Genomic DNA, 26,466 nt, shown 5'->3' on the forward strand with positions numbered 1-26,466 from the left:
TAATAAGGACATGTTTGTAGCAATACTAGAATTGCAGAGATATTGTTATGCACATTTGTGAAGCTGGACTGTTATTTATTTATACTTTTTTGCAATTGGTAGTGGAGCACGAGACTATTTCTGATTTCATTTAATATTGTATCTTGTTCTTGCCTTTTCTGTTTGCTTATCATGGCTCTGCTTATAATTCCAGAGATATATATCAGATCTCCCTGAGGAAGCGAGCTTTTGACCTGTGAAACACGTCAGAGCTACTTACATAAAGGAGTTATATACATTAAATTCTCCTTAAGTACTTTATTTGTAATCTTGGAACTAGTTATATCAAGCTTGATGCTTGTAATTTCACAACATACAATGATGCTTTTAGAGAACCTGTTGATGCTCAATTTTTGTACTACAATCAGGTTTTTTAATATTATTATAATATTACTAAAGTTATGACTTTTATAACACTTTTATATTTTGTTGTTGGGGTTGTTACCCAAAAAGTCTCAGTAGCTTTTCTTGTTGGGGTTTTCACATTTTTCAGTGTCTTTATAATAAGTAACGCGGTACCAGTAAAACCCAGTGACAAGGTAGAGACCAGTATACTTTTTTTTCGATATCACATCTATACTATACTATACTCTTTGCAGGTAGTGCAGTGATGCAAATTCAACACTCATCTGAATAAGTTAAAAAAAAAAAAGTTTAAAAATTGAAAAAAATTACTTCAGATGAACATATATTAGCTGCATTTAAAATAAATCTACTTACCCATCCACACCTCTCCAAACTGGCCAGCACCTAGTTTTTTTACCAGTTGCAGTTTGTTGCGAGGGATTTCCCATTCATCAGCCCACCAAGGTTTTTGTGGACGTTTAGTTTGACATGGCTCTTTTAGCAATGTACACAGTCCATCCAAGGATACTAGACAAAACAGAGTATTTTATATCTTCTGCCAAATCAAAACATAGAGACACTTACAGCATGATAAAAGAGACTGCTAAGTTCTAAGTGTGACAGTTTATTTCTCTTTTTAAAGGAAAATATTAATGGTTTTGGATCAGTTTTCTGTTTCAATATTATTATTAAGAAAGTTTTGTTTTATGAACACAACAAGCTCAATATACGCCCACGCAGGGGCCGAGCATAACAGTAACTCAGGAACAGGCACATCCTGCTGACTTGTATTAGCCAAATAATAAAATGACCAATAACAGAAAGGAAGGACGGCAAAAAGCCGAACCAAATATTATCAGCTGTAGTCAAACAGAATACGGTAAAGAGAAGAGGATAGAAAAAAGAAAAAAAAGGAGTCAGAAAGAAAACAGAGGAAAGGGAGACTAGAAGAGTCACGGATCCAGGGCTAGCACAGGTAGCAATTATAAGGGGTCATAACTAGTAAGGGGCTCTGATGGCAAGGAATATCATATCCAAGGTAAGAAATCTCAGATAAGAATCATGAAGAATGGTAGACATCTGTTCATTGATCAACATATCATTCATCCGGGTCTTCACCCCTTGGAAAACAACCGAAGGGGTTCTCCAAGCTTGAGCTATGGCGCGTTTGGCCGAAATAAATAGGTAGGATCTCTGCTGAGAACTAGAGAGATGGGCACATCTTAGTTTTCTGGAGGGTTAGTTATCCCTTACCCTGACGCTGTCATACTGTGATTTTATCGTTTTTATTGTTTGCAAACATCTGCTTTTGACTTTAATAAATTACTCTTAAATACTACACTATATGGGCACCCTTTATGGCCTACCTCATCGCAGGCTATCCCCTCTTCAGTCTATCATGAATGCTACTGCCAGACTCATCCACCTTACTAACCGTTCTGTATCTGCCATCCCTCTCTGCCAATCCCTCCACTGGCTTCCCATTTCCCAACGGATAAATTTCAAAACATTAACAATAACATATAAAGCCATTTATAACTTTGCCCCAAATTACATCACCGATCTTGTCTCCAAATATCACCCAAACCGTACTCTCCGCTCCTTACACGACCTCCTATTCTCTAGCTCCCTTGTCTCCTCCTCCCATGCTTGTCTCCAGGACTTCTTCAGAGCTTCCCCCATCCTCTGGAACGCTCTACCCAAATTTATCAGACTATCGCCTACTCTGCTCACTTTTAGGTGATCTCTGAAAACCTATCTCTTCAGGGAAGCCTATTCTGCCCTCAGCTAATAATGGAATCTTCTATTCCTACTACCAGTCCATCCCCCACAGTTACTACCTTTTGTACCACTAGCCCCTCCCTTTTAGTTTGTAAGCTCCAAGGAGCAGGGCCCTCCTATCCCTCTTGTATTGAACTGTATTGTTGCTGTATTGTCTCCCGTTATATTGTAAAGCGCTGAGCAAACTGTTGGCGCTATATAAATCCTGTATTATAATAATAATAATAACTATGTAGTACAAGGGCCTTGTGAAAAAGTCGGAAGTGACGAAACGCGTCAGGGTCGTGACGTCGGACGCTGAGCCAGAAGGAGCAGCGCGGCCATTTTTGAATTAGTCACAACAGTGAACGGACTATAGCGAGGATGGATGGTATATTCTAAGATGTAAGTTTATGAATAAAGTGTGAATTACATTTTACTCCACTGAATCTGCTCCTATTTTCCTGTGAGGAACGGGGACCCCGGTACCTATGACCTATGGCTGTATGAGAAAGGGATCCCATTGTGTATTCCTGAGAGGAAGACGTACCTCCTAGGAAGGTTATCTTTTGGCATAAAGGAATCCTAAATGCTTTGACTCACAGCAAGAGGGTAATTGCATTTTATCCCATAAGCAGAGTGTGGCACTGTATTTGGCACAACTGTCACGGATCATTGTTTCACGGATTACGCTGTGTGTTTTTGTGATATTTTCACGGTTGCAGTGTTGTCTCACTGGACCACTAGGGATATGGTGTATTCACTTCAATTTTTACATATATGATTTATATCACTAGTGTGATTGCATGTTATCACTTACAGTAATTTTGTATCAAAGATAATGCACTATATTTATTATATTTTTTTTGAGGGTCCTGTGGATTGAACGGGAAGATTTGGACACATTTGGAATATTGTTTTTTTTTGTCTTCATTTATTTTATTTTTCTATTTTAATTTTTGGTTTTTGATTTTGGACTATGGACTGTGGTATGGACATTTTAAGAGCAGTATGAGACTGTGGGAGAGGGTATTTATAGATTATTGAAAAGGTTTATGGTATTTGCAGTTTCAAGGGTGGAAGTTTGACTTTTCTGTGGGAAGTTATAGAGTATTGATTTATTATTAGTACAAGGGCCTGCCTGACTGCATACAAATTGAAAGTGTTTAGGTCTGACCTCATATTATAAGGTTTGGGTAAATATAAAGGAAAATTGTACAAGAAAATTGTATAATGTACGGCCAGCTTTAGTAAATCTTCCCATTTATATGTGTCTCTAAATTTGATTTGATCACCACCTGATAAAAAAAAAAGTAAATATGAGCTATTCATGTGCAACAGTTCTATTTTGCTGGCTGAATAAAAGAAAATCATATATTTTTAAAGAATTTATTTATTTAAACCTGAGCCTAAATTAACAGGTTCCTAGCCACCCTCTCTTTCTCAATCCAAAATTAAACTAGGAACTATGGACTATGGGATTTGTAGTATGCATAGGACAGCGACATAACCGCAACTAGCGTGCACTGTTTGTTTCAAACAAAAGGAAGTGTGGGAAAAAGAAAAAGTTTGGGAGCTCACAGAGGACATTACAAGGAGACAGAAAAATACAGTAAGAAACAATTTCATGACAGATTACAGCGTCATTGAGTAGTGGATGTGTATGGATTATTTTTGAAAAATAAAGATACAGTTTAGTGTCGCTTTCATATGCAAAGTACTATACATTACCTATTAATGTACAATAATGAATATACCACCATTCTAAGTGGCAGTATGACATGGCAAGGTAGCAATAAGATCAGGATAAGATAAAATACTTTACTTATTGGTGTGTTAAAAAACACAATGAATCTTTACTGTTCTCATAGCGGCATACAATTCATAATAAATAGTTAACATTAAACAACACATTACTGTGCTTAAAAATGTGGTATGCATTTATAAAAACAAATGCATATTGCATTTTTAACGTGTTTTTAGTGCATTGTGTTAAATATCAACATAACACATATTGCATTTTTAAATGCGTTTTTGAAGTGTTTAATGGCCTATTTATTACATCATTTCCCAGCATGCACCTATGAAGCTTGAACATGTAACCACAGAAACACAACGCAATGTGTTTTTGGCTTGCTTCTATTGATTTCTATGAAAGGTGCATTTTCGGTGCAATTTATACAGTGCATCAAAATGCACCATGCAGGACTTTCAAAACACAGTGAAAATGCTGCACACTATTGTGAACAGATACAAGGGATTTAAAGAGGAATCATTTTCATGTACTTTTGTCATACTGGAAAGATAAGTTTTACCACGGCAAAAGCGCACCAGTGTGAAAAGGACCTAAATTATGAACATTTAAACAAGATATCTACAAAAATAATATAGAAAACAATATCCCCCTTAAAGAAAGAAAGTTCAGTTCTGTATTTATTTCGAGCATCTTGTACCTTACTTCTCCATACAGTGGGAACAAAAATGCTTACTCATATATTAATGCAATGCTTACCCGAATAATGTTGTACAAGTTCCCGAAGAGTTTTGAAAGTTATTCTTGGAGAAATGTAGAAACCTCCATCATCCATGTTCCGAATCTTGTAATGTTTCACTACTTCTCCTTGAACTTGATCAAGATCACGTACAGATAAGGAATAAGAACCTGAAGAGATGTCAGTGATGGCAAAATAAGTGTGGAGCTTTGGTAACATAAGTATGAAGAAATATATGCTCCTGTACAATCCTTACCATTTTTAATAAAGTACACTGCTCAAAACAATTAAAGGAACACTTTTTAATCAGAGTATAGCATACAGTCAATTAAACTCCTGGAATATTAATCTGGTCCGTTAAGTAGCAGAGGGGGTTGTTAATCAGTTTCAGCTGCTTTGGTGTTAATGAAATTAACAACAGGTGCACTAGATGGGCAACAATGAGATGACCCCCAAAACAGGAATGGTTTTACAGTTGGAGGCCACTGACATTTTTTTCTCTACCCATCTTTTCTGACTGTTTTTCACTAGTTTTGCATTTGGCTAGTGTCAGTGTCACTGCTGGTAGCATGATGCGATATTTGGACCCTACAGAGGTTGCACAGGCAGTCCAACTCCTCCAGGATGGCATATCAATACGTGCCATTGCCAGAAGGTGTTCTGTGTCTCCCAGCACAGTCTCAAGAGCATGGAGGAGATTCCAGGAGTCAGGCAGTTACTCTAGGAGAGCTGGACAGGGCCGTAGAAGATCCTTAACCCATCAGCAGGACCGGTATCTGCTCCTTTGTGCTAGGAGGAACAAGATGAGCACTGCCAGAGCCTTACAAAACATCCACCAGCAGGCCACTGGTGTGAATGTCTCTGGCCAAACAATCAGAAACAGACTTCATGAGGGTGGTCTGAGGGCCGACGTCCTCTGGTGGACCCTGTGCTCACTGCCTGGCACCATAGAGCTCGTTTGGTATTTGCCATTGAACACCAGAATTGGCAGGCCTGTCACTGGCACCCTGTGCTTTTCACAGATGATAGCAGGTTCACCCTGAGCACATGTGACAGACATGAAAGGGTCTGGAGAAGCTGTGAAAAACATTATGCTGCCTATAATATCATTCAGCATGACCATTTTGGTGGTGGGTCAGTGATGGTCTGGGGAGGCATATCCATGGAAGGATGCACAGACCTCTACAGACTAGACAATGGCACCCTGACTGCCAATAGGTATCGTGATGAAATCCTTGGACCCATTGTCAGACCCTACGCTGGTTCAGTGGGTCTTGGGTTCCTCCTAGTGCACAACAATGCCCGGCCTCATGTGGTGAGAGTATGCAGGCAGTTCCTGCAGGATGAAGGAATTGATACCATTAAATGGCTCCCACACTCGCCTGACCTAAATCCAATATAACACCTCTGGGACATTTATGTTTCGGTCCATTGGACACCACCAGGTTGTACCTCAGACTGTCCAGGAGCTCAGTGATGCCCTGGTCCAGATCTGGGAGGAAATACCTCACGACACCATCTGTTGTCTAATTAGGAGCATGTCCCCACATTGTCAGGCATGCATACAAGCACGTGCGGGCTTTTATTTATGGTCAGCTTTTATTATTCAGTTAATACCTTTATGTCTAATAGAAGAAGAAAAACTTTCTGTGACTGCTTAAAAAGTGTTAGCTGGAGTTGGTCAGTTATGTAAAGTCTATCTAAATCTACTAGTCCATCTAACACTACCCTCTCTATAGGTTGACAATGCTGCTGTCCAGGGGTGGCTAGTCTGCTCCTCCATAGATACAGTGAAGCCAAGACTGAACATGTGCTAGTGGATAAATCTCTAAGTGAAATTAAACAAAAAAAAAAGAAAATGAATGCAGCCACCACATCTAAGCACTGGTAAGCTGCAATATATAGCATTTTTGTTTTTGGGTTTAGATGCACTTTAAAGGCTGCATTTACCATGTAACCTGTTGTTGTTCTCCTCAGCCCAGTTATGCCTTGACATGGATACATTTATTACCAGTACAATGGGTTTAAATTGAAAAGAAGCTACTTTTCAGAGACTGAAAAGGTAAGTAAAAGTTTATCTTTGCAAGTGATAGGTCCAGTTAAAACAAGAAATGGGTGGTGCAGTGCTTGACAAATGAGGTAAAACAAGAACCTTGGATTGTCAGAAGTGGATAATCTGTGTGTTAAAGCGGTAGTAAACTATAATAAGACTTACCTGTAGGTACAGTAAAGATCTCCTAAGCTTTCACTTTTTAGGCGATATTTACATGTGTAGCAGCCTCTCAATGGATGTCATGCCGTCCATAGAGAGCGCGGTGCGACGACCGTGACTTTATCGTGGCTCAGCCATTCAAACTGCTGGAGTCCACGATGCTGGAAAGAAGACCGCATGAAGATGGAATCCCTGTCAGCAGTGGCAGCGCATCACTGGAGGGATTCGTTTTGTAGGTAAGTCTGTCATAATGTGCTAGTATGTGGTGCATACTAGCACATTATGACATGAGCCATGGGGGGACCAGTTTGTTGTTTTTAACATGGTTTACTACTGATTTAATAAGCCCCAATGTTTCTCTTTTCTATGAAGACATCTATATCTGGTTTTTTTCATCAGTTTGTGGACTAAAATACCTTGGCTGGTCTCACTCTCTCTTATTAGAAATGATCCTTGCTGATTTCCTGGAGCTAAAAGCTGACGCTCTGCATCTTTCCGTCCGAGGTTTTTGAAGAACCAACTGAAAAAAATGAACAGGTTGAATCATTACTTCAGAGTCATGATTGCATAAAATGCATTGTTGATATCAGAGGGGATACTAAGGATTGTGTTTATAAAGCAAGGGTTTCAAATTACAGTGATTGGTTAATCTGCAGTGAATGTTTGGTGAATGTCACATTCAGTGCTTTGTAAATGTAACACGCTCCAGTGTGGATAGTTTTTTGTTGCAGTTAGAGGCTTGCTAGAAGCTTGGGTGTGAGTCAGCCTGGGAGTGAGTCAGCGTTACTTGGTTACTTGGGGTTAAGGCTGGATGGCTCTACAGCTCAATTTTCTGAAACCTCCCCCTGCTCTAGAAACCTGCAGAAGTTTCTAGAAGCCAGTAGGCAGGGGTAAAGAGGGGCTGATCTGCATACTTAGGGGAATCTGGCCAATCCCCAGCAGGAGGCCTGGCATGGTGGCTAGGTCAGTCCTATGAGAGAGCCTGGTCAGCAGGGTAGTCGGGTGGAAGATGGAGTGAGGAAGTGCTGCTGGTATGGAACCTGGGAGGGGGCCCCAGCAGAGGGGAGTCTACCTACAGCAGGCTGGGAGTTGGAAAGAGGGACATCCACTGTTCCACAATATACAAAGAAGGACAGCCTGTCAGCAGGGGAAGAAGCCAGCCCAACGGAAGGCCTGAAAGCAACTTCGCCTTTACAGATACAGGAACAGGACAGTGAGTACTTCTACTCCCCCTAGGCCAAAGAAGGGGGAGGGTGGTCAGGTGCAATACCTAACTAGTTCTCCCAGGGACTGCAATATTGGTATGTCTCGGAATCCCTTTCCCTGGGATACTCTTCATGACAGACAGGTGGATGAGAAGATTTTCATCTGGGGTCTGAGGAGGTTCATTTAAGTGGACCAAGTGCTCCTTGCAAAGACTGTGTGTCGATTTGCCAGAAGAGAAGAGCCACTCCTGAAGGAGTAGAGAGCTTAGGATCTGGCTTTTTCCTGGATCGTTGTCTTTTTGTTTCTAAGAAGTTGTCCTCCAAGTTGTTTCAGTTCCATTGGGCAACCCATATACCCCTAGACCTCTTCCAAGTTGTTAACCCCTAACAAAAACCAAGTTCATAGACTGTTTACTGACTGTGGATGCAAGTGTGGAAATGCATGTTGCCTAGCTGTGCAGAGCTGAAAGGAACACAAAAACAACAGCAGCCTTCAACAGGGTAATGCTACATTAATAGTCTCCTCTCTTTAAAGTGATTCTAAAGGCTTTTTTTTTTTTAAAACAACATACATGTCTATGCTTACCTTTTGTGTGCAGTGGTTTTGCACAGAGCAGCCCTTATCCTCCTCTTCTCAGGTCCCCTGACGGCGCTCCTGGCCCCTCCCTCCTGTCAGGTGCCCCTACAGTAAGCAGCATGGGGGCACCCACTGCTACTTGTGTCCATTCATACATGGAGCAGCAGCTCTGCTCCACCCCCTCTATCTTCTCATTGGCTCACTGGCTGTGATGACAGCAGTGGGAGCCAATGAGGAGAGGGAGTCCAGGGATAGCTGAAACTCCAGTGCACATCGCTGGATCGAAAGGGGGCATAAGTGAGTATTCGGGGGGGCTGGGAGGATGCTGCACAGAGAGTTTTTTTACCTTCATGCATAGAATGCATGAAGGTAAAAAAAAAAACCTTGTGCCTTTACAACCACTTTAATAATACAGTGCCAGTCAACACACATTTAAACCCAAATTAACCCTCCTAATTTATTAGTTTAATGCAGTCATACTGGACATACATTAATGAATATATCTCTTTTAGGCCCCCTTCAGGGCGGACTCTGCTGAGCAGAACGGGCAGATGACAGGTCAGTGTCCACTCCGTTTATGCAGAGTGGACACAAACAGCCCGCTCTGTTCTATGAGCGGCTGGGTGTAAATGAACCGGCTGTCTGTTTACACCTGACTGCCCTCTGAACAACTAAATGAAAGGGGAATGGATCACATTTGTTTTTTGCGGATCAGGTCAGAATAAAGGTAGGCAGGTATAAACAAGTGGTGCACCGAAATGAAAATTCTGGTACCGAAGCCAAAACCGAAAATTCAGGATACACTTGGCTGAAAACCGAAACCGAAATGGACAGTTTTTAAAATTAATATATTTTTCAAACGCAGTCTTTTTTGGGAAAAAATACACTTTATATAACCCAATTTTTTGTAAAATATGAAAGATGATGTTACGTCGAGTAAATAGATACGTGACATGTCATGCTTTAAAATTGCGCACGCTCGTGGAATGGCGTCAGACTACAGTACTCTATGCGTGGTGCTTTAAAATTTTCTACAGGGGATGGGGGCACTTTAAACTCTTTAAAAAATTATATTTATTTATTTATTACGTTGTGCCTTTAAAAAAAATGTTTAATCGCTTTTATACCTATCACAAGGAATGCATGCATCCCTTGTGATAGAAATACTTAATGACAGGTCCTCTTTATGGAGAGATATGGTGTCAATAAAACCCAACATCTCTCCTCTACAATGTAAAGCATTAGATCAAAAAAAGCATTGTTGTTTACAAGGCGCCGGAACTGGAAGTAACATCGCTGTGGTCCTTCAACGGCATAGAGATGAGTGGAGGCCATCTTTCCTTCATTTATCTCTATGCCCAGCGCCGGGATCGGTCGGTGGTTTCTTAGATAAGGGTGAGAACTACCAAGTGGCGGAGGATGGTGGCAGCGGCGGGCGGGCGGTGGCAAGGGACAACAGCAGCGGGCAGACGGCGGCAAAGGGGCGGGGTTATTTTCAGCACTTGTATCTGTGCTTATTTTCATATCGACCAATGGCCAGTAGGGGTGTTTTCAGCCAAAATGTTTCTACCAGCGAAATTTCGGCGCATCCCTAGTATAAACGGACACATGTCCTTTTACATCTGCCTGTTCATAGAGGAGAATGGAGGGTCCGATTGGGTCTACCTGAAAAGTGGACCGGCAGACCCGATCGGACCGATCATGTGAAAGGGGACTTATACTTTTTGTTTTCTGCTAAGTGCTATAGCAAAGGTTTAAAAACCTGTGCTGCCAGCACATTGTAAAGCCTGACCACATAGCTATCCTGTGGTCCATTACACCACACTGAATACTGCTCTGATCAACATTGGTCTGACACATCCCACTGCACACTAATCAGCATTGCTCTCCCTCCCTGAGCAGAGCTGTTGATTAGTGTTCATTGGAGTGTATAAAAAAGATGGGCTGCTGCTACACTCCTAGTGCTGCCAGCATAGCGTTTTTTAACCACTCACCTACTGGGCAATTATATCCCCTTCGTGCCCAGGCCAATTTCCAGCTTTCAGTACTGTCACACTTTGACAATTGCGTGCTCATGCAACATTGTACCTATATTAAATTTTTATAATTGTTTTCCAAACAAATAGAGCTTTCTTTTGGTGTTAATTAATCACTGCTGGGTGTTATTTTTTGCACTATAAACATAGAGCAAACAATTTGAAAAAAAAAAAGTTTTTTCTTTGTTTCTATCATAAAATTTTGCAAACAGGAAATTTTTCTCCTTCACTGATGTCCATTTATGAGGCTGCACTGATAGGCAGCACTGATGGACACTGATGAGGTGGCACAGGTAGGCAGCACTGATGGGCCCCGATAGGCTGCACTGATGAGGTGGCACTGATGAAGCGGCACTGGTGGGCATTGATGAGCAGGCACTGATGATGCTGCACTGATATGCAGCAATGATGGTCACTGATAGGCGGCAGTGATGGACACTGATAGGTGGCACTGATGGGCGACACTGACGGACGGAGCTGACTGATGGCACTGACTGAAGGCACTGATTGACAGCCCTGACTGGCAGCATGGACTGATGGCACTGACTGGTGGCACTGCTGGGCACTGATGAGTGGCACTGCTGGGCAGCACTGATGAGTGGCACTGCTGAGGGGCATTGATGGGTGGCACTGATGGGCGGCACTGCAGGGCACTGATCATCAGTGCCCTGATGATCAGTGCCGATCTCCTCTGTGACAGCTGCAGGTTACCAGCAGTACTTTCCTCATACTTTGACAGTGATTGGAAAGGGCTGCCAATAACAGGCAACTGTATTTACTCCATGATATGCTGTGTCATTGGACACAGCTGATCACGTGGTAAAAGGCCACTGTGATTGGCATTTTACCTCACCACGTGATCAATGGTATAAAGATAATGGAAAGAAGCGCCTTAGTACTATACGTGGGTAAGCTGCTATGCACAAATGAGGTACCAATAACCCCTAAAAGTCAAATGTATATATAAATAAAGTGCAGCGCTTATAAAATCACAAAAATGGCAAGTGTTAGATCAAGATAAAAAGTCCTCCTGCAAATCAATGAAAGAGTATAGGTGCTCAGGTGCTCAGGTGTCTTGATCCTGGTATCCGTGTAAATATATGATAAAGCAATGCGCACTCACCAGACCCACATAAAGTATGCGCCTTTGTATATAATCCAGATGTCATCCGGTAATGGGTGGTCCTCCCTCAACTGCATATGGGGCTGTTGGTCCTCTCCAATTGGGGGTCCACCTGGTGATTACTGGTGAGAGATATGATCCGGGTACCTCCGGTACATCCAGGAGTAGGTCTGTAAATTAGAATGCTTCCCCAAGGGGTAACAAAGGTACTCCCATAGTGTAGTAATTGGTATAAAAATGAAATATATTAAGGTACATCAGGTGCACAAAATCGTTGCAGACAGTTATTGGTGCATAACTAACCGTCTGGAATGTTAAGATGGCCGCCAGAGCTCCGCGTTGCTCTGGCGGCGTGACTTCACGGCGTGGTGTGGCTCCTCCTTACGCGTATCGTGCTCCGGCACGTCTTCAGAGGGGGGTTGCCAAAAGGTTTTGGTACCCGGATCATATCTCTCACCAGTAATCACCAGGTGGACCCCCAATTGGAGAGGACCAACAGCCCCATACGCAGTTGAGGGAGGACCACCCATTACCGGATGACATCTGGATTATATACAAAGGCGCATACTTTATGCGGGTCTGGTGAGTGCGCATTGCTTTATCATATATTTACACGGATACCAGGATCAAGACACCTGAGCACCTATACTCTTTCTTTGATTTGCAGGAGGACTTTTTATCTTGATCTGACACTTGCCATTTTTGTGATTTTATAAGCGCTGCACTTTATTTATATATACACGTGATCAACTGTGTCTGTAGGACACAGCGATCATGGAGATCGCCGGGTGCGCGCCCCTGGGGGTGCGCAGGAGGGTGCATTCTGGGAGGACGTCATATGATGCCCTCCCAGAACTGGGTAACTGTGCAGTAGCCATTCAAAAAACAAACGGAAATTCCCAGCTCACTTACCAGCGAGCCTGCAACAAACTGAATGAACCCTATCTAACAGTTAACGTTAAAAGGTTAATTATAGGTTGGAGTGGTTGCCATTTGCTTGAATAGTTGGTGAATTGGTGTGGGGACACATTGGATTCCTTCAGCTGCCATTGTGCTTTTGCTGGATGTCCAGTGCGTCCCTGTATAATTATGTGTGCAAAGTAAACCCCTTTGTTTTTAATGTGTACTGTTAGATAAGGTCAGTTCAGTTTGTTGCAGGCTGGCTGGTAAGTGAGCTAGGAATTTTTGTTCTTTGGCTTGGTAAACTAAGTATCTTCCTCCATGTGTCAGCTCTTTACTATGTGGCCCTGCTTGGTGCCATACAGCCTTTATAACCAAAACACCCCCACTGGGTCCTCTTCTTACTGTATCCAGGGGAGCAAGGTACCCCATCACATATGGCGAGTATGAAGAGGACCCTTGGAAGTAAGTTTTGTTGCAAATGCTGTGCAGCACTGAGCATGGCCACCCAATGAAGATCACTGAAATTGGATGATGTGTAAGTATTTTACCAGTCAGGCTGCACTCTGGAGTGGAGAGAATTAAGTGACAACTGTGCTAAAACTGCAGATGTCCTTTAAAATATATTAATAGGCTAAATGTTTTCATAGTTTTGGGTAGAGTAGGAAAGGATTAAGGATGCTACTTTATTTATTGCTTTCTATGTACCAATGAACAAATTTCCCTTTGATTTCTGTCCCAGAGATACAACAGGAAGCTAGAGGAAATCTCCAAAAGTGAGGAGAATTACCCTCCCAAAGAGTTTTTCACAGTATTGGTGTAAGCTGTGGAAGATTTTTCTTTAACTTTCTTTCTGGTGGTAACTTGGAATTTTGGCTTTTCTAAAATTTTAGACAAAATAAAGTGGTCATTTATTCCAAACATTATCTGTTTGTCATATACCGTACTTGCTTCTATGATATATGTATATGTAAAACTGTTCAACTGTTCATTATTGCAAAGGATAAGAATGTCAGTGCAGTTTATCTTTTTGTTTCAGGCCCCCCCAACACTTACGGCTCCGAGGCTATTCCGCTTATGGCTGCCACAAAGTTGAATGGTATCAGTCCCTCCTCTCCTGTGTTTAGTGACCTGGCTTTCCACCATTCACCATTGCTACAAGGAAAAATAAGGTGACATTTGTGAAATACAACAGTCAATGAGAATATACGCATTGGTAGATTATGGTAAATTTATATATGCAAGTGTCAGTTAATATTTAGGATAGCTACATCTGGCATCTACTAACATCCATTATCGATAGGTTATATAATTTTATACTTTTACAGCCTATTTGCTATCATTATACTTTACGCCTTCACAGTTGCCTGGGATCACTGCTTTCTGCTTGGCTATTTTTTATAGCTGCTATAGATTGTCTGTTACTAATTTGGCTCATGTGTTATCACAATTAATTCTGTATGGTTCATCAGCCATTGTGGGAATGCATTAAATCATGCCCCTTGTTATAGGATGCCTACTCATCAATGGGAGCCATTTGGGTTTCTTATAATTAATTACTGCATGGAGCATAATGGTGGTTGCATTATAAGTCTCTTTATGGATTGTGTAATCTGGAACTCGGCGGAGTGGCAATGTCATAAATATACTTAGAGAATTTAGACATTTTGATATTGGTATTTTTTGTGTAACTCATATAGTAGTAATAATGTGAAAACATTCCTAGAGTTACAGGAATATTGAAGTCCTATAAATGACTGCATGTGGCTACTGGTGGAACTGATAAACCCCTATTTCTAAGATTACATTGACAGTAGTGCAGTCAGATATTGACCTGATTTTCAGTATGATTATGTAGCCTGCAGGGGCAGACTGACAACTCATGGGGCCCCCGGGCAATAGGGGATCATGGGGCCCCTGTGTCCTTGCCCAAACTCAAAAAAGCCTATGAAAAAGGTACCAGGGGCATCTCATGGGGCCCCCTACTGACCCCGGGCCCTCGGGCAGTGCCCGAGTTTCCAAATGGTCATTCCGCCCCTGGTAGCATGACTTGGTTGTGTTTTGGATGTCCTTTGCATATTCTATGAGGCCAAAATCACAGTTAATCACACCAAAGTCGCATTGATATGAACAGGCATCTTTGAAAAAGAGATTTCCATTTTCATGCTGTGTGACTATAATCCCAACAGAGATCGCACTAGTGTGAACCAGACCTAATCTCTCCATTCTTATTTCATTTGTAGGGGGTCAGTTCCTTGGGATAGTTGAAAAAACAATTCTTTAATATATTGTTGGTATGGTTTATTGCTGAAAAATGTTGTTTCCTCAGGAATGGCCAATCAATCTAATATGTTGCATTTTAGCAGTCCTTAGATATGATGGCTGCATTAGTTTTCTTTTTTCAAGATAATTACAGAAAAAACTACTTGTCGATCCTGCCAAATATGTGTCCCTGTAACCTTTTGTGCACTGAACAGACATTTCAAAAAATGTTATCAGCTACCCAAGTATTTTATGTAAACTACCAAAATAACTCCCTTCTATATAATAAAGATGAGGAGGAAGGCAGGTATTTGTAGTCCAAATCAAGAAAAGATCCTTGGGTGAGAGAACATTGTCACCCTAGAATAGGAAGTGTGTAACTGGCAGGATCATAAAATGACATTAGGATAACCCCCCCCAAAAAAAAAAAAAAAAAAAAAGAAAACAAACGCAGCCACTACATCTAAGGGTCTGATAAACTGCAATATACTTTTTGGGGGGGTTTAGGTATGTTTTAAGTTTCAATGTGGGAGGGAGAATGTTATGGGTTTAATCTTTGCATACACTGTATAATACAAAATATATTATAGCTAAGTTATAAATGCAGCTAAATGTAATGAAGCCATGGCAGCACCATTGGAAGTAAGGTTAGATTTTGGTGCAGAAGATCCTAGCAAAGAAAAAGGGAGTATACAATCAAGGGGTTACATTAGGGTTTATTTCAGGGAGGGTACATGTTAGGAATACATGAAAGCAGTGTGATGGGGGCATTAGGGTGGGGGCAATGCACTCTGCACTGAACACTGATGCCATTTACTCTGTGCGGACAGCTAAACTATCATAAGTACAAGGGTTCTACATGCTTGTTTAAACACAATGTTGAGGTACACTCACGATTCCAGAATCTGCAACCTGTCTCCAGCCTTAAAGCCAAGGTCACCAGTATGCACAGGTTCATAGTCATATAAAGCTACCACCTGGTTATCTGTAGAACAAAAAAACAAATTCACACAGCACAAGGTCAAAAATAAATATTGCACCATTTTTTTTTATTGTACTATAGAAAAAAATACCAGCCATCACAATATTTCTCTAAATTCTTTTTTTTAATTATTTAGACAATAGATTTTTATCAATTTTACACAAAAAAAAAAAAGCTACCACCAGGTTATCTGTAGAACAAAAAAAAAACAAATTCACACAGCACAAGGGTAAAAATAAATATTGCAAAGATATTAGCAGCTGACAAGAGCAGACCTGCCATTAAGTGGTATATTACAAATCCAATGCGGAGTAATAATCACTAAATTAGTGAATGCAAATAGTATTTATTTAGATCACATAGATCATGGAAAGGTTGACATTATATCATGGTGAACAGTTTTTAATCATATGATTGAAAACTGTTCACCATGATATAATGTCAACCTTTGAATATACTGAGCAATTGTCAGTATATCAGGATTTCACCTGTATGGTAAAGATTTGTTGAAGTGTTGTTTTCTTCTATTGCAATGTTCACTGGAAGATTCTGCTTAAAGGAGACTGTGCTATCCTGCTACCCCTGGATTACAAATACTCTCCCATGCAGAGAGCGAGCGCTCTTCCATTGATTAAAGGGCCCCAACGTTGAGAGACTTTAAGATTCATCCCACTGGCCAGTGGTTAGGTAGGACGTTTCTGCTCTAGATAGTACTGCTATAGTAAATGTCAATAAGCTGCTAAACCTCATTAACAGTTATTGTTTTAGATGTCAATGTCACTCTCATATGTCACCCTAGTCAGTGTGATACTAGTCAGTTTTTGGAGTCTTTGGCAAGTGAATTGTGATTTCTTACTAACTGTGTTATGCAAAGTGTTATCTGTGTTTTATGTACATTACCTGTGTTAAATCATCTAGTTCTTTTTCAGGGTTTGTCTTCTTCAATAAAACCCATAAAAAATATTCTCAGAGTGTCGAAGTGTTCTGGGTATAACTCAGAGGTGTCACCAGATTCAGGTGGGAGCTGAACCTATATATCTAGCCAAGCATCAACCGGAACATTGCCAAGATACGTTCCTTCCTTACCCCAGACACCACTAAACTACTCGTACACTCCCTGATTATCTCACGCCTTGACTACTGCAACTCTCTCCTCACTGGCCTATAAATCGGAGGTGTCACCAGATTCAGGTGGGAGCTGAACCTATATATCTAGCCAAGCATCAACCGGAACATCGCCAAGATACGTTCCTTCCTTACCCCAGACACCACTAAACTACTCGTACACTCCCTGATTATCTCACGCCTTGACTACTGCAACTCCCTCCTCACCGGTCTACCCCAGTGCAAACTCTCCCCGCTTCAGACCATCCTGAACTCAGCGGCCAGACTCATCCACCTCACCAGCCGCTCCACCTCTGCCACCCCCCTCTGCCTCTTCCTCCACTGGCTCCCCATTGCCCAGCGCATTAAATTCAAACTGCTCACTCTGACCTATAAGGCCATTCACAACACTGCCCCTAACTACCTCAACGACCTGATTCCCAGGTACCACCCTACCCATACCCTTCGCTCTTCACAGGACCTCCTTCTATCTTGCTCCCTGGTCTCCTCCTCCCACGCACGACTGCAAGACTTCTCCAGGTCCTCCCCCATCCTCTGGAACTCACTACCCCAATCCATCAGACTGTCACCTTCCCTCCTCACCTTCAGGCGCTCCCTGAAAACCCACCTCTTCAGGGAAGCCTACCCCACCCTCACCTAACAGCCGCTGCCCTTCCCTCCTCCTACCACTCCATCCCCCACAGCCATTTCCTCCTGTACCACTACCCCCTCCCTCCTAGATTGTAAGCTCGAAAGAGTAGGGCCCTCTTACCCCTTGTGTGCTGTTTGTTGTTACTGTACTGTTTCATGTATTGTCCCCCCCTCTATTGTACAGCGCTGAGCAAACCCTTTGGCGCTATATAAACTCGATAAATAAATAAATAAGCATCACCCAAGGGTGTGCTACATACTAATACATTTACATTTGTTTTTTTAGATAGACCTCTAAGTCACTATGCTTGGAATTCATAAAGACTGGTGCAGACAGATTGTGCAAAAAAGTCTTGTATGTATTCTAAAACTGGTACAGCTTGTGCCAAATTCATTTATCTGTCTAGAATTTGAATTTGGCACATGCTGCAGCACTTTTAAAAAGCATGCTAGACCCTTTCGCAAAATCTGTCTGCCTCAGGGTCTCTCTCTATATGCCAAAAAGAGTCTTAAGTAACTTCACTTTTGTAAGATAAGAACTGTCAGTATTTTATTTTTATGTTTAAGCAATTCATTCTGCCACAATGTAAAAGTGGCACATTTTAGAACTACCTGAATTTGGTGGACAAGTTGCTGTCAGAACCTAAAGTGTTGCATGTGTTTTTGAATTTGGTGCAATACGTTAACAAGAGGGATTAACGCCAGAAAAGTGGCACAGCAGCTTTATTCAATTCCTCCCTATGTATTTTCCATATTATCACAGAAAATATTATGATATTTATTAGCCGTCACATTGAGCATACATTGGCAAAATACCCATGTTTTGGGTTGACAGGGATAACAGTGGCCAACCCTGCCTTGTTAGTACCTGCTGCTGAACCGGCTGAATTTCAGTCAGTGTGTAGCCCTCTCTGCTCAACAGGATCTGATCATTAAAACGGTCCTGCTGAAGAAGCAACATTTGATCAGCCACTGCAGCCATTGGCTGCAGCACTGATTTACATATATCAAGGGGGGAATCCCCACTGTCAGAATTCAATAGCTCAGATCCCTGCATCCACATTGCGCTGAACGAAAAAAAAAAAACTCATTAGAATTGATTTACTAAAGCTGGAGAGTGCAGAATCTGGTACAGCTGTGCATGGTAGCCAACTTCTAACTTCAGCTTGTTCAATTAAGCATTGAAAAAAAAAAAAACCTGGAAGCTGATTGGTTTCTATTCAAAACTGCACCAGATTTTGCTCTCTCCAGTTTTAGTAAATCAATCCTATTTTGTGTACCTAGCTTTACTTTCCCCTATCTTGAATTGACAGTTCAGCTATAAAGATTTTGCTATAAACATACACAGGCTTGTTGTGTATTTATTTTTTTAATTTCTTTTTTAAACTACAAATTGAGTCATGCCCTCCAAAACCCTATACCTTTTCTTTTCTGATAGAAATGTTGGCAGCCAGTTGACTGAACTTCATAAAATTTGCTCCAATTTACCTAACTTGACTCCACAAATTATTTCCTTTTTTTTAAATTATTTATTTTTAAAGGGACGAAAAAATCCCACACACCATTCAGTGGAAAACCTTATACATTTTATAGTAGTACAATAAATGGTAGCTGGTGTACAACTACATAGCCAGCTAGACAGATACACTAAGACAGCATGCTCCAGGTAAGTCTAAGAGGAACAGAGTATTTCTTTAGTAATTTTGATCAGACCTAAAGCTGGGTACACCCATATTAAAAATCGTCTGGTTCAGCAGGAACCTGCCAAATTTTGGTACTTGTGTAAAATTGCTTGTTCAACAAAAGCTGGTCTCATGACTGGTTTAAATCGAATGGTCATGCTGGAAAACCAGAATACAACAGCACAGCGGAAGAGATCCCTGCATCAACATCACTTGCGTTGATGCAGGGATCTGTGAGTTTCTTTTCATTCAAGCCACTAGTTGTACAAAAAAAAAAAACTCACAATGTATACCATGCTTAAGTATGCAGTGGGACAAAGGGAAAGGGGTGGGGGGGAAGGAACAATGAGGGAAAGACATAGATCTTTGGAGGAAGTATTGTGTTATGTTAGTGTGCAAGATGTTCAGTTTGGCCATAAACATTGGGCAGCTAGTGATTATCTATACTCTTGTGAACTTTTGAAATTAAAGCAGATGAGATGGAATTTACAGGAGTACCTCGGTTTATGAATTTAATGTGTTCTGCGGGACTTTTTGTATTGCGAAAAATTTGTAAACCGAAACACGGCTTCCCATAGGAATGCATTGAAAACCAATTGATCCGTTCCAGAGGTCAGAAAAAAGTAAAAAAAAAAGTCTTTTATCTCTTTAAAACTCTGTATAAAGTGCACTTTAAAGGCATAAATACTGTACAGGGACATGATTAATAATTAATTCATAAATGCATTGAAAAACAATTAATCTGTTCAGGAGGTAAGAAAAAAGTCAAGAGAAGTTTTATCTGTTCAAGACTCTTTATAAAGTGCAGTTTAAAGGCATAAAGGAACATGATTAAAAAAAAAAAAATTGTAAATGCATTGAAAACCAATTAATCCATTCCAGAGGTCAGAAAAAAGTAAAAAAAAAGTCATCTGTTTAAAACTCTTTATAAAGTGCACTTTAAAGGCATAGTACTGTACAGGGACATGATTAAAAAAAATTTGTAAATGTATTGAAAACCAATTAATCCGTTCGTATTGCGAAAAAAATACGTAAACCGAGGCATTATTTTCAATGGATTTTCATTCGTAAACCAAAAATTACGTTAACCGAGACGTTCGTAAAGGTACACCTGTATCATGTTGTTTTCATAGTTATAGGGTAAAGTCTACCATTACTATAATGTAATTAATTTTTTTCAAACCAGAAGTCGATTGACGATGGAGTAGATTACTTCCAAAGATGAGGCATACAAGCTCAGGCTGCATTCATTAAGTTAATGGCTAAAGTATATGATATAGTTGTTTGGAGAAGTGATAAAGAGCAAGCATGCCTCATGATCATTTCACAATTAGCTTTTTACTGAGAGCTGCAAGTTTTTGAGCTTTTTAAGCCTGAACACACAACTAGAAATGTATACTGGGGGATTGGGAATACACAGAGCTAGACATATGGGCATTGGCATCTTGAACTGAGCAGGTTGATGGGTGATAATTAAGATTCCAACAAGCTTGATAAGTTTTCCTAAATTTTGTCAAAAAACTATATACATTTGTTGTAAAGAGATTGAGTACATTGTAGCAGGTAAAATGCTTGGACATAAGCAATTGGATTATTTCAGCTAAGTCAGTCAGCTCCGGGGGTTGTGCTAAGAGGCATTTAAAAAATATCATGCATGTATCTTATTCCTGGCATATGTGTCTCTCATTGTAGTTGATAGAAACACACAGAAGCTTATAAAACTTTAGTAAATTTTGACAAGCATTTTGAGAGTCCAAAACACCACATCGCGCTTGAATATATTCATGGAATACGTGTGAAATTCTTGCAAAATGCTCATAAACAATTTGAAAATGGTCATACATGTCCTATGTTTAAACTGCTACTCCAGCCGAAGTTTTTTTTTGTTATGTATGGTTTGGGTGGAACTTATTATAAATACTGTCTGTTTAGATTTTTAAGAGATTTCTCTTCAAGGTTTTAAATACTTCCTATGTCCCTATATAGGCGATTTCTGATCTCTTTCTGTTCTGTCTAAAACCCATCATTCAGACAAAAAGTTGGGGGAAATCTTCCTTATTGGGACACTAATAAACTACTTTCACACTGAGGAGTTTTTGAAGCGTTTTTACGGTAAAAAAAGTGCCTGAAAAGCTCAAGAAAAATGCTTCCCTATGTATGTCTATGTATGTTTTCACACTGGGGCTTTGCGCTTCCATTGCGGTGATAAAACTCCTGCTTGCAGCATCTTTGGAGTATGTTTGTTGAGTAAAAAAAAAAAAAAAAAAAAAAAAAACGCCCCCATGAGTGCCCGGGAGGTTGGGCGGAGGGGTTGGTTTCTCCCTCTCTTCCCCTTCCTTCTCTGTATCCCTTCCCCTCTACATATCCCCCCTTTCCTTTTATTGTATATCTTTCTCTTTCATCTCTCTTCTTTCTTTTTTCACTTTCCGTTAATCTTCTGGGGTATAATGTTTTATTACCACTTTTGGTAAAAGGACAAAATGTAAAGAAGAAATGGTGTTTTTTGGGGATGTAGATGGTGTGGTTCATCTCTACCTGCTCTAGATGTTGTCAATATCAATGATTTTCTTCACGAGATATGTACAGTATCCGTGTACTGGGGATGGACTGTGTTATACCACATTCTGTCTTGATGTTTTGTTTCTTCTGTATGATCTGTTATGTAATTTCTTCAAAATAAAGAATATATATAAAAAAAAGCCATCTGAAATGCCTAAAAAACACCTGAGAAGCGTTTTTGGTAGAGTTTTTAAGTCATGTGTCCTTTAAAAAATGCTTAGAAAGCGTGGCAAAAGCACGGTAAAAACGCCTATGCATTTTTGTTGTGTTTTTGTGGCAGATCAGTGTGAAAGTAGCCTTATAGCCATGAATCCTGTCAGGGTTCTAAACCTTCCTCACTCTAATAGGTGATTGTAGCCGTATTAGTGCACTTGCGACAGAAACAATTTGTTGCGACAGTACTCAATTGTTTCTGTTCACTCTAATAGAAAATTTACCTTTTTTACTGTGTATTAATTTTTCTATGGATTTCTTTTCACTTCCAACTTTGTCTGACACCCAATCAAATATGGAAAAAAAATGAGATTTCCCTAGAAGTTCTGTCCTGTCTGACACCCATCAAATGGAAACTGAGAACAAATCTCACAAAATGCAGTTAGCATTAAAAACCCTTTACCATCTATCAAAAAACACTGGTTGGGTGTTTAGTTTTGAATGCTGGTATTTGCCTGGCTTTATCAAGTGCTCGAATGAGCTGGCCCTTATGTACCATTATACAAAAGAATGGGAAGAATGCTCTCAGGGTATAGATTACAATACAGTATATTGCAATCTTTGCCTCTGTATCCATTTTCCTATAGATGAGAGTAGAACCACACAACACAGAGACAACCTTGATGCAGTGTGCAAATTCCATATATATTTCCAAATGTAGGCAGCTTAGACCCCTCTTTTGTTATAAATTAGAAATGCATTTAATAGTTTTAAATTTCTAGACAATTGGGCTGAGTGTTGGAGTGTTTATTCTGCAATATAAAACTACACACATATACAGGATGAGAAATATTTGGTTTTGCATCAGTGGTTGTCATGAGAACAAGCTATTATTGGGTTTTCTATTGCAAATGACAAAATGTTGGAACGTGTAAGGCTAGCATAAATCAGATGATGAAGCATGCCTAAACAGCATCCTTTCCAAACGAATGTCTCTGTTTATGGAGGTGCCTTAAAGTGGAACTCTAGGTCAAGCTTATTTTTCAGTTTTGGACAAATTGGGAAAGACTAGACTCTATTAGCTTTCATGGCTGTTTTTTGCACCCATTGGTGATATTTGCCCATCATTTCCTGTGTGGTCACAGTAACAATAATGAGATTTGAAGAGGGAGTAGGGAGAATAGGGGCTCTTAAAGAACGCAAGCGGCATTAAGCCAAAGCTTCGAAAGCAAAAAAAAATGATATTTTTAGTTTAGTGGGTGTGTGTGTGTGTGTGTATATATATATATATATATATATATATATATGTACACATATACACACACATACAGGGTATGCAAAGTATGTCAATGTCCCTCTGCCCAAACCAAAAAAATATACTAGAGTTCAACTTTAATGATTTAGCTGAAGCATGAATTCTGTCATCTTTCATAGTATCCAAACACATAAGGTGTCAGCTATCCTATACCAATAAGACTAGATAATAACTAGTATACACAAATTATTAATTAGTGTAACTCAGTGAAATGTTATTACTTGCAATATACTAAAGTGGACATTAGATAGTGGCCTGCTGTTCAGGTTTTCTGACATAGATAGAGCAGCCCTCTGGAACTTGTATTTCTGAACAGTAGGCCACTTTGACATCAGGAGATCGAGCTGAACACCAAGTCTGAACCAGAGGGCCCGTGGACTGTCTATCTATCGGGAAAGATGCTGAACCACATTGATAGATTGAGAGAGATCCATGCATCCACTAACAAATTGAACATTAATAGTTTTCCACCTCAGTTATCTGCTTGCACATAGTTGTGAACATTACATACAGCGCCCAAGTTTGTGGCCTAGTTATACCAGCGCCATTGTTGGAATACACACACACACAGTACAGTTATCGTTTAAGCTGGGAGTAGAACACACTGTTACAGCCCAAGATACAGCAGTGCCAACTAAAACAACTCAATGTCCCTCTCTGCAGATTAGAATTTCTACTATTTTTCACCTTGTGCCTTTGACATTCAGAAGATGTTGTCTTTGCCCATAGACATTTATGTCAATTGTTACTATTTACTACTTTAAGCTCAATTCATGTTCAGAGCTCCTAAAGGGAACCTTGCACTAATTCTTTACCATCAATCAGGGAAGTTTTGAATTTTCTCCTTTTCCCTTACTATCTCTGACATGACCACCCTGAGGAACTATCATCCCTCTCTTGACGCAACTTCACACGAATTGGGCCACAACAAGTGTGCAGAAGACAATATACCAATTATAACTGAGAATTCTCTTTATTTCATATTTAATCCTTGCTATCTAGTTCTGAGGACCCACAGTGAGCTTATCTGTTATTGATAGCCATTCCTGCTCACTGGGGATTCAACAGTCCCCTCAGACTGGAGGCAGTGGATTATTTCTGAAAGCAGGCCTGCTAACAGACACTGTTAGGGACCAACCGGTGGTAACCTCTAGCGCCCCACAGACCAGAATTCCCCAGGGCGCGGAATCTAAGCTCCGACCTGCTTGTTCACCAGAGCCCCTGATGGTGGGGATGGACTTGGAGTAGGACAAAACCAGGTTGCGGCCCCTGGGTACAACCAGCTGTGGTAGAGGTACCTGCCAGTGGTACGTAGCAGGTGAGAGCCTGATGTGAAGAGGTGGAGGGAAGCGAAGTCAGCCAAGCCAGATCGGTAACAGTGGAGGCGTAACAGTACAAAATCAGCAGACAAAGGGATAAACGGGTCACAAGCCGGGTTCGGTAACAGGATGTCAAAACATATAGGAGCAGACAGAAGAATGGTCGGACTAGCCAGGGATCAGAGCAGGAGACGGTCAACAGAATCAGGGTCAGGCAGGGTCGGCAACAAAGCAATCTCACAGGATACAACAGGAACAGCAGGAAAGACCATAAGGCAATTTGGACATTGCACTGGCCAGTTTAAATAGCCCGCCCGGATCCGACAGGTGCGTCTGGGTCCTAGTGCCTGCCCGGCGCCGTCATTGGTGACAGGCGCGCCTTGGTCCTAGTGCCCATCTGCCTGTAGGTCTTGTCGGGATCCTACGCACTCGCAGATTCATGCGTCTAGGTAAACCGTGCGTGCGCAGACCCGCGCGCCGTGGCAAACCTCGGGATTCCTGACATTGCCCCCCCCCTATGGGCAGCCTCCAGATGATTTCTCCTTTGTGGGTGATTGCGGAAGAATTCCTGAATCAATCTAGGAGCATGGACATTTTGAGCAGGTTCCCACGAATTCTCCTCTGGCCCATAGCCTTTCCACTTCATGAGGTATTGCGTCTTACCACCCCTCTTCCTGCAGTCAATAATCGCTTCTACCGCAAATTCCTCCTCTCCGTCAATGTCTATGACCTCTGGGGGGTCTAGATCTATGATCTGAAAAAGGATCTGGTACTACAGGTTTCAACAAAGACACATGAAAAACAGGGTGTATCTTAAAAGATTTGGGAAGTGCCAACTTATACACAACCCCATTGATTTTACGTTCTACTCGGAATGGGCCCACGAATTTGGGTGCCAATTTCCTAGATGGACAAGCCAGTTTAAGATTGGTCGTTGCCAACCAAAGTTGATCCCCTGGGTGCACGACCAATTCCCCTCTTCTTCTCCTATCAAACATTTTCTTACTATCCTCCTGGGCCCTTGCCATGGTCTCCTGTAACAATTTGTTATTGGTCATAAAGAAATTTTGAGTCTCTTGAGCCGCTGGGACTGAATTTTCCGGGACCAGATCAGGCAGAAAAGTGGGATAGAACCCATAGTTCGCGAAGAATGGGGACTGCTTAGTTGGCAGAATGGCACGCATTGTTGTAGGCAAATTCTGCTAGGGGCAGGAGTGCCAGCCAGTTATCTTGGAGGAACGATGTGTAACAGCTAAGGTACTGTTCTAGCGTTTGATTGGTTTGCTCAGTTTGTCCATTCGTTTGCGGGTGATATGCTGAAGAGAAGGACAGTTTGATTTCCAAACCTTCGCACAAGGCCCTCCAAAATCTTGAAGTGAACTGGACTCCCCGATCCGACACAATATTCTTCGGTACTCCATGCAGTCTTACGATTTCCTTAATGAATACTTGTGCTGTCTCGGAAGCAGAAGGTGTACCTTTCAATGGAAGGAAATGAGCCATCTTAGAAAGACGGTCCACTACCACGAAGATCGCAGTATGACTCTGTGATGGCGGTAGTTCCACAATGAAATCTATAGATCTCATGCTCCAGGGTCTGTCGGGCATCAGCAAGGGTCGCGACAGACCCCAAGCCTTGTCCCTGGTGGGCTTATTCCTGCTGCAGACGGCACAGGATTTCACGTACATTTCACAGTCTTTGGCCATACTTGGCCACCAAAACGTATGTCGATCCAACTCCAAGGTCTT

At 41.1% G+C, this 26,466-nt stretch overlaps 1 protein-coding gene across 2 annotated transcripts in view; it reads right to left on the reverse strand.

Moving 5' to 3' along the window:
* The window catches only part of LCK (LCK proto-oncogene, Src family tyrosine kinase), a 90,059-nt gene that overhangs the window by 25,366 nt on the left and 38,227 nt on the right, over nt 1–26,466 (reverse strand). For both annotated transcript variants that reach the window (XM_089673821.1, XM_089673820.1), the window contains exons 4-8: nt 15,847–15,937; nt 13,747–13,845; nt 7,266–7,369; nt 4,658–4,807; nt 760–912 (exon numbers count right to left, since the gene is read on the reverse strand). In XM_089673821.1, the coding sequence (XP_089529947.1) occupies nt 760–912; nt 4,658–4,807; nt 7,266–7,369; nt 13,747–13,845; nt 15,847–15,937 (597 nt within the window). The remainder of the gene's footprint in view (nt 1–759; nt 913–4,657; nt 4,808–7,265; nt 7,370–13,746; nt 13,846–15,846; nt 15,938–26,466) is intronic.

The sequence above is a fragment of the Staurois parvus genome, unplaced genomic scaffold (assembly GCF_062004578.1).
Source record: "Staurois parvus isolate SC_StPar_1 unplaced genomic scaffold, SC_StPar_1.0 ptg000145l, whole genome shotgun sequence".
NCBI lineage: Eukaryota > Metazoa > Chordata > Amphibia > Anura > Ranidae > Staurois > Staurois parvus.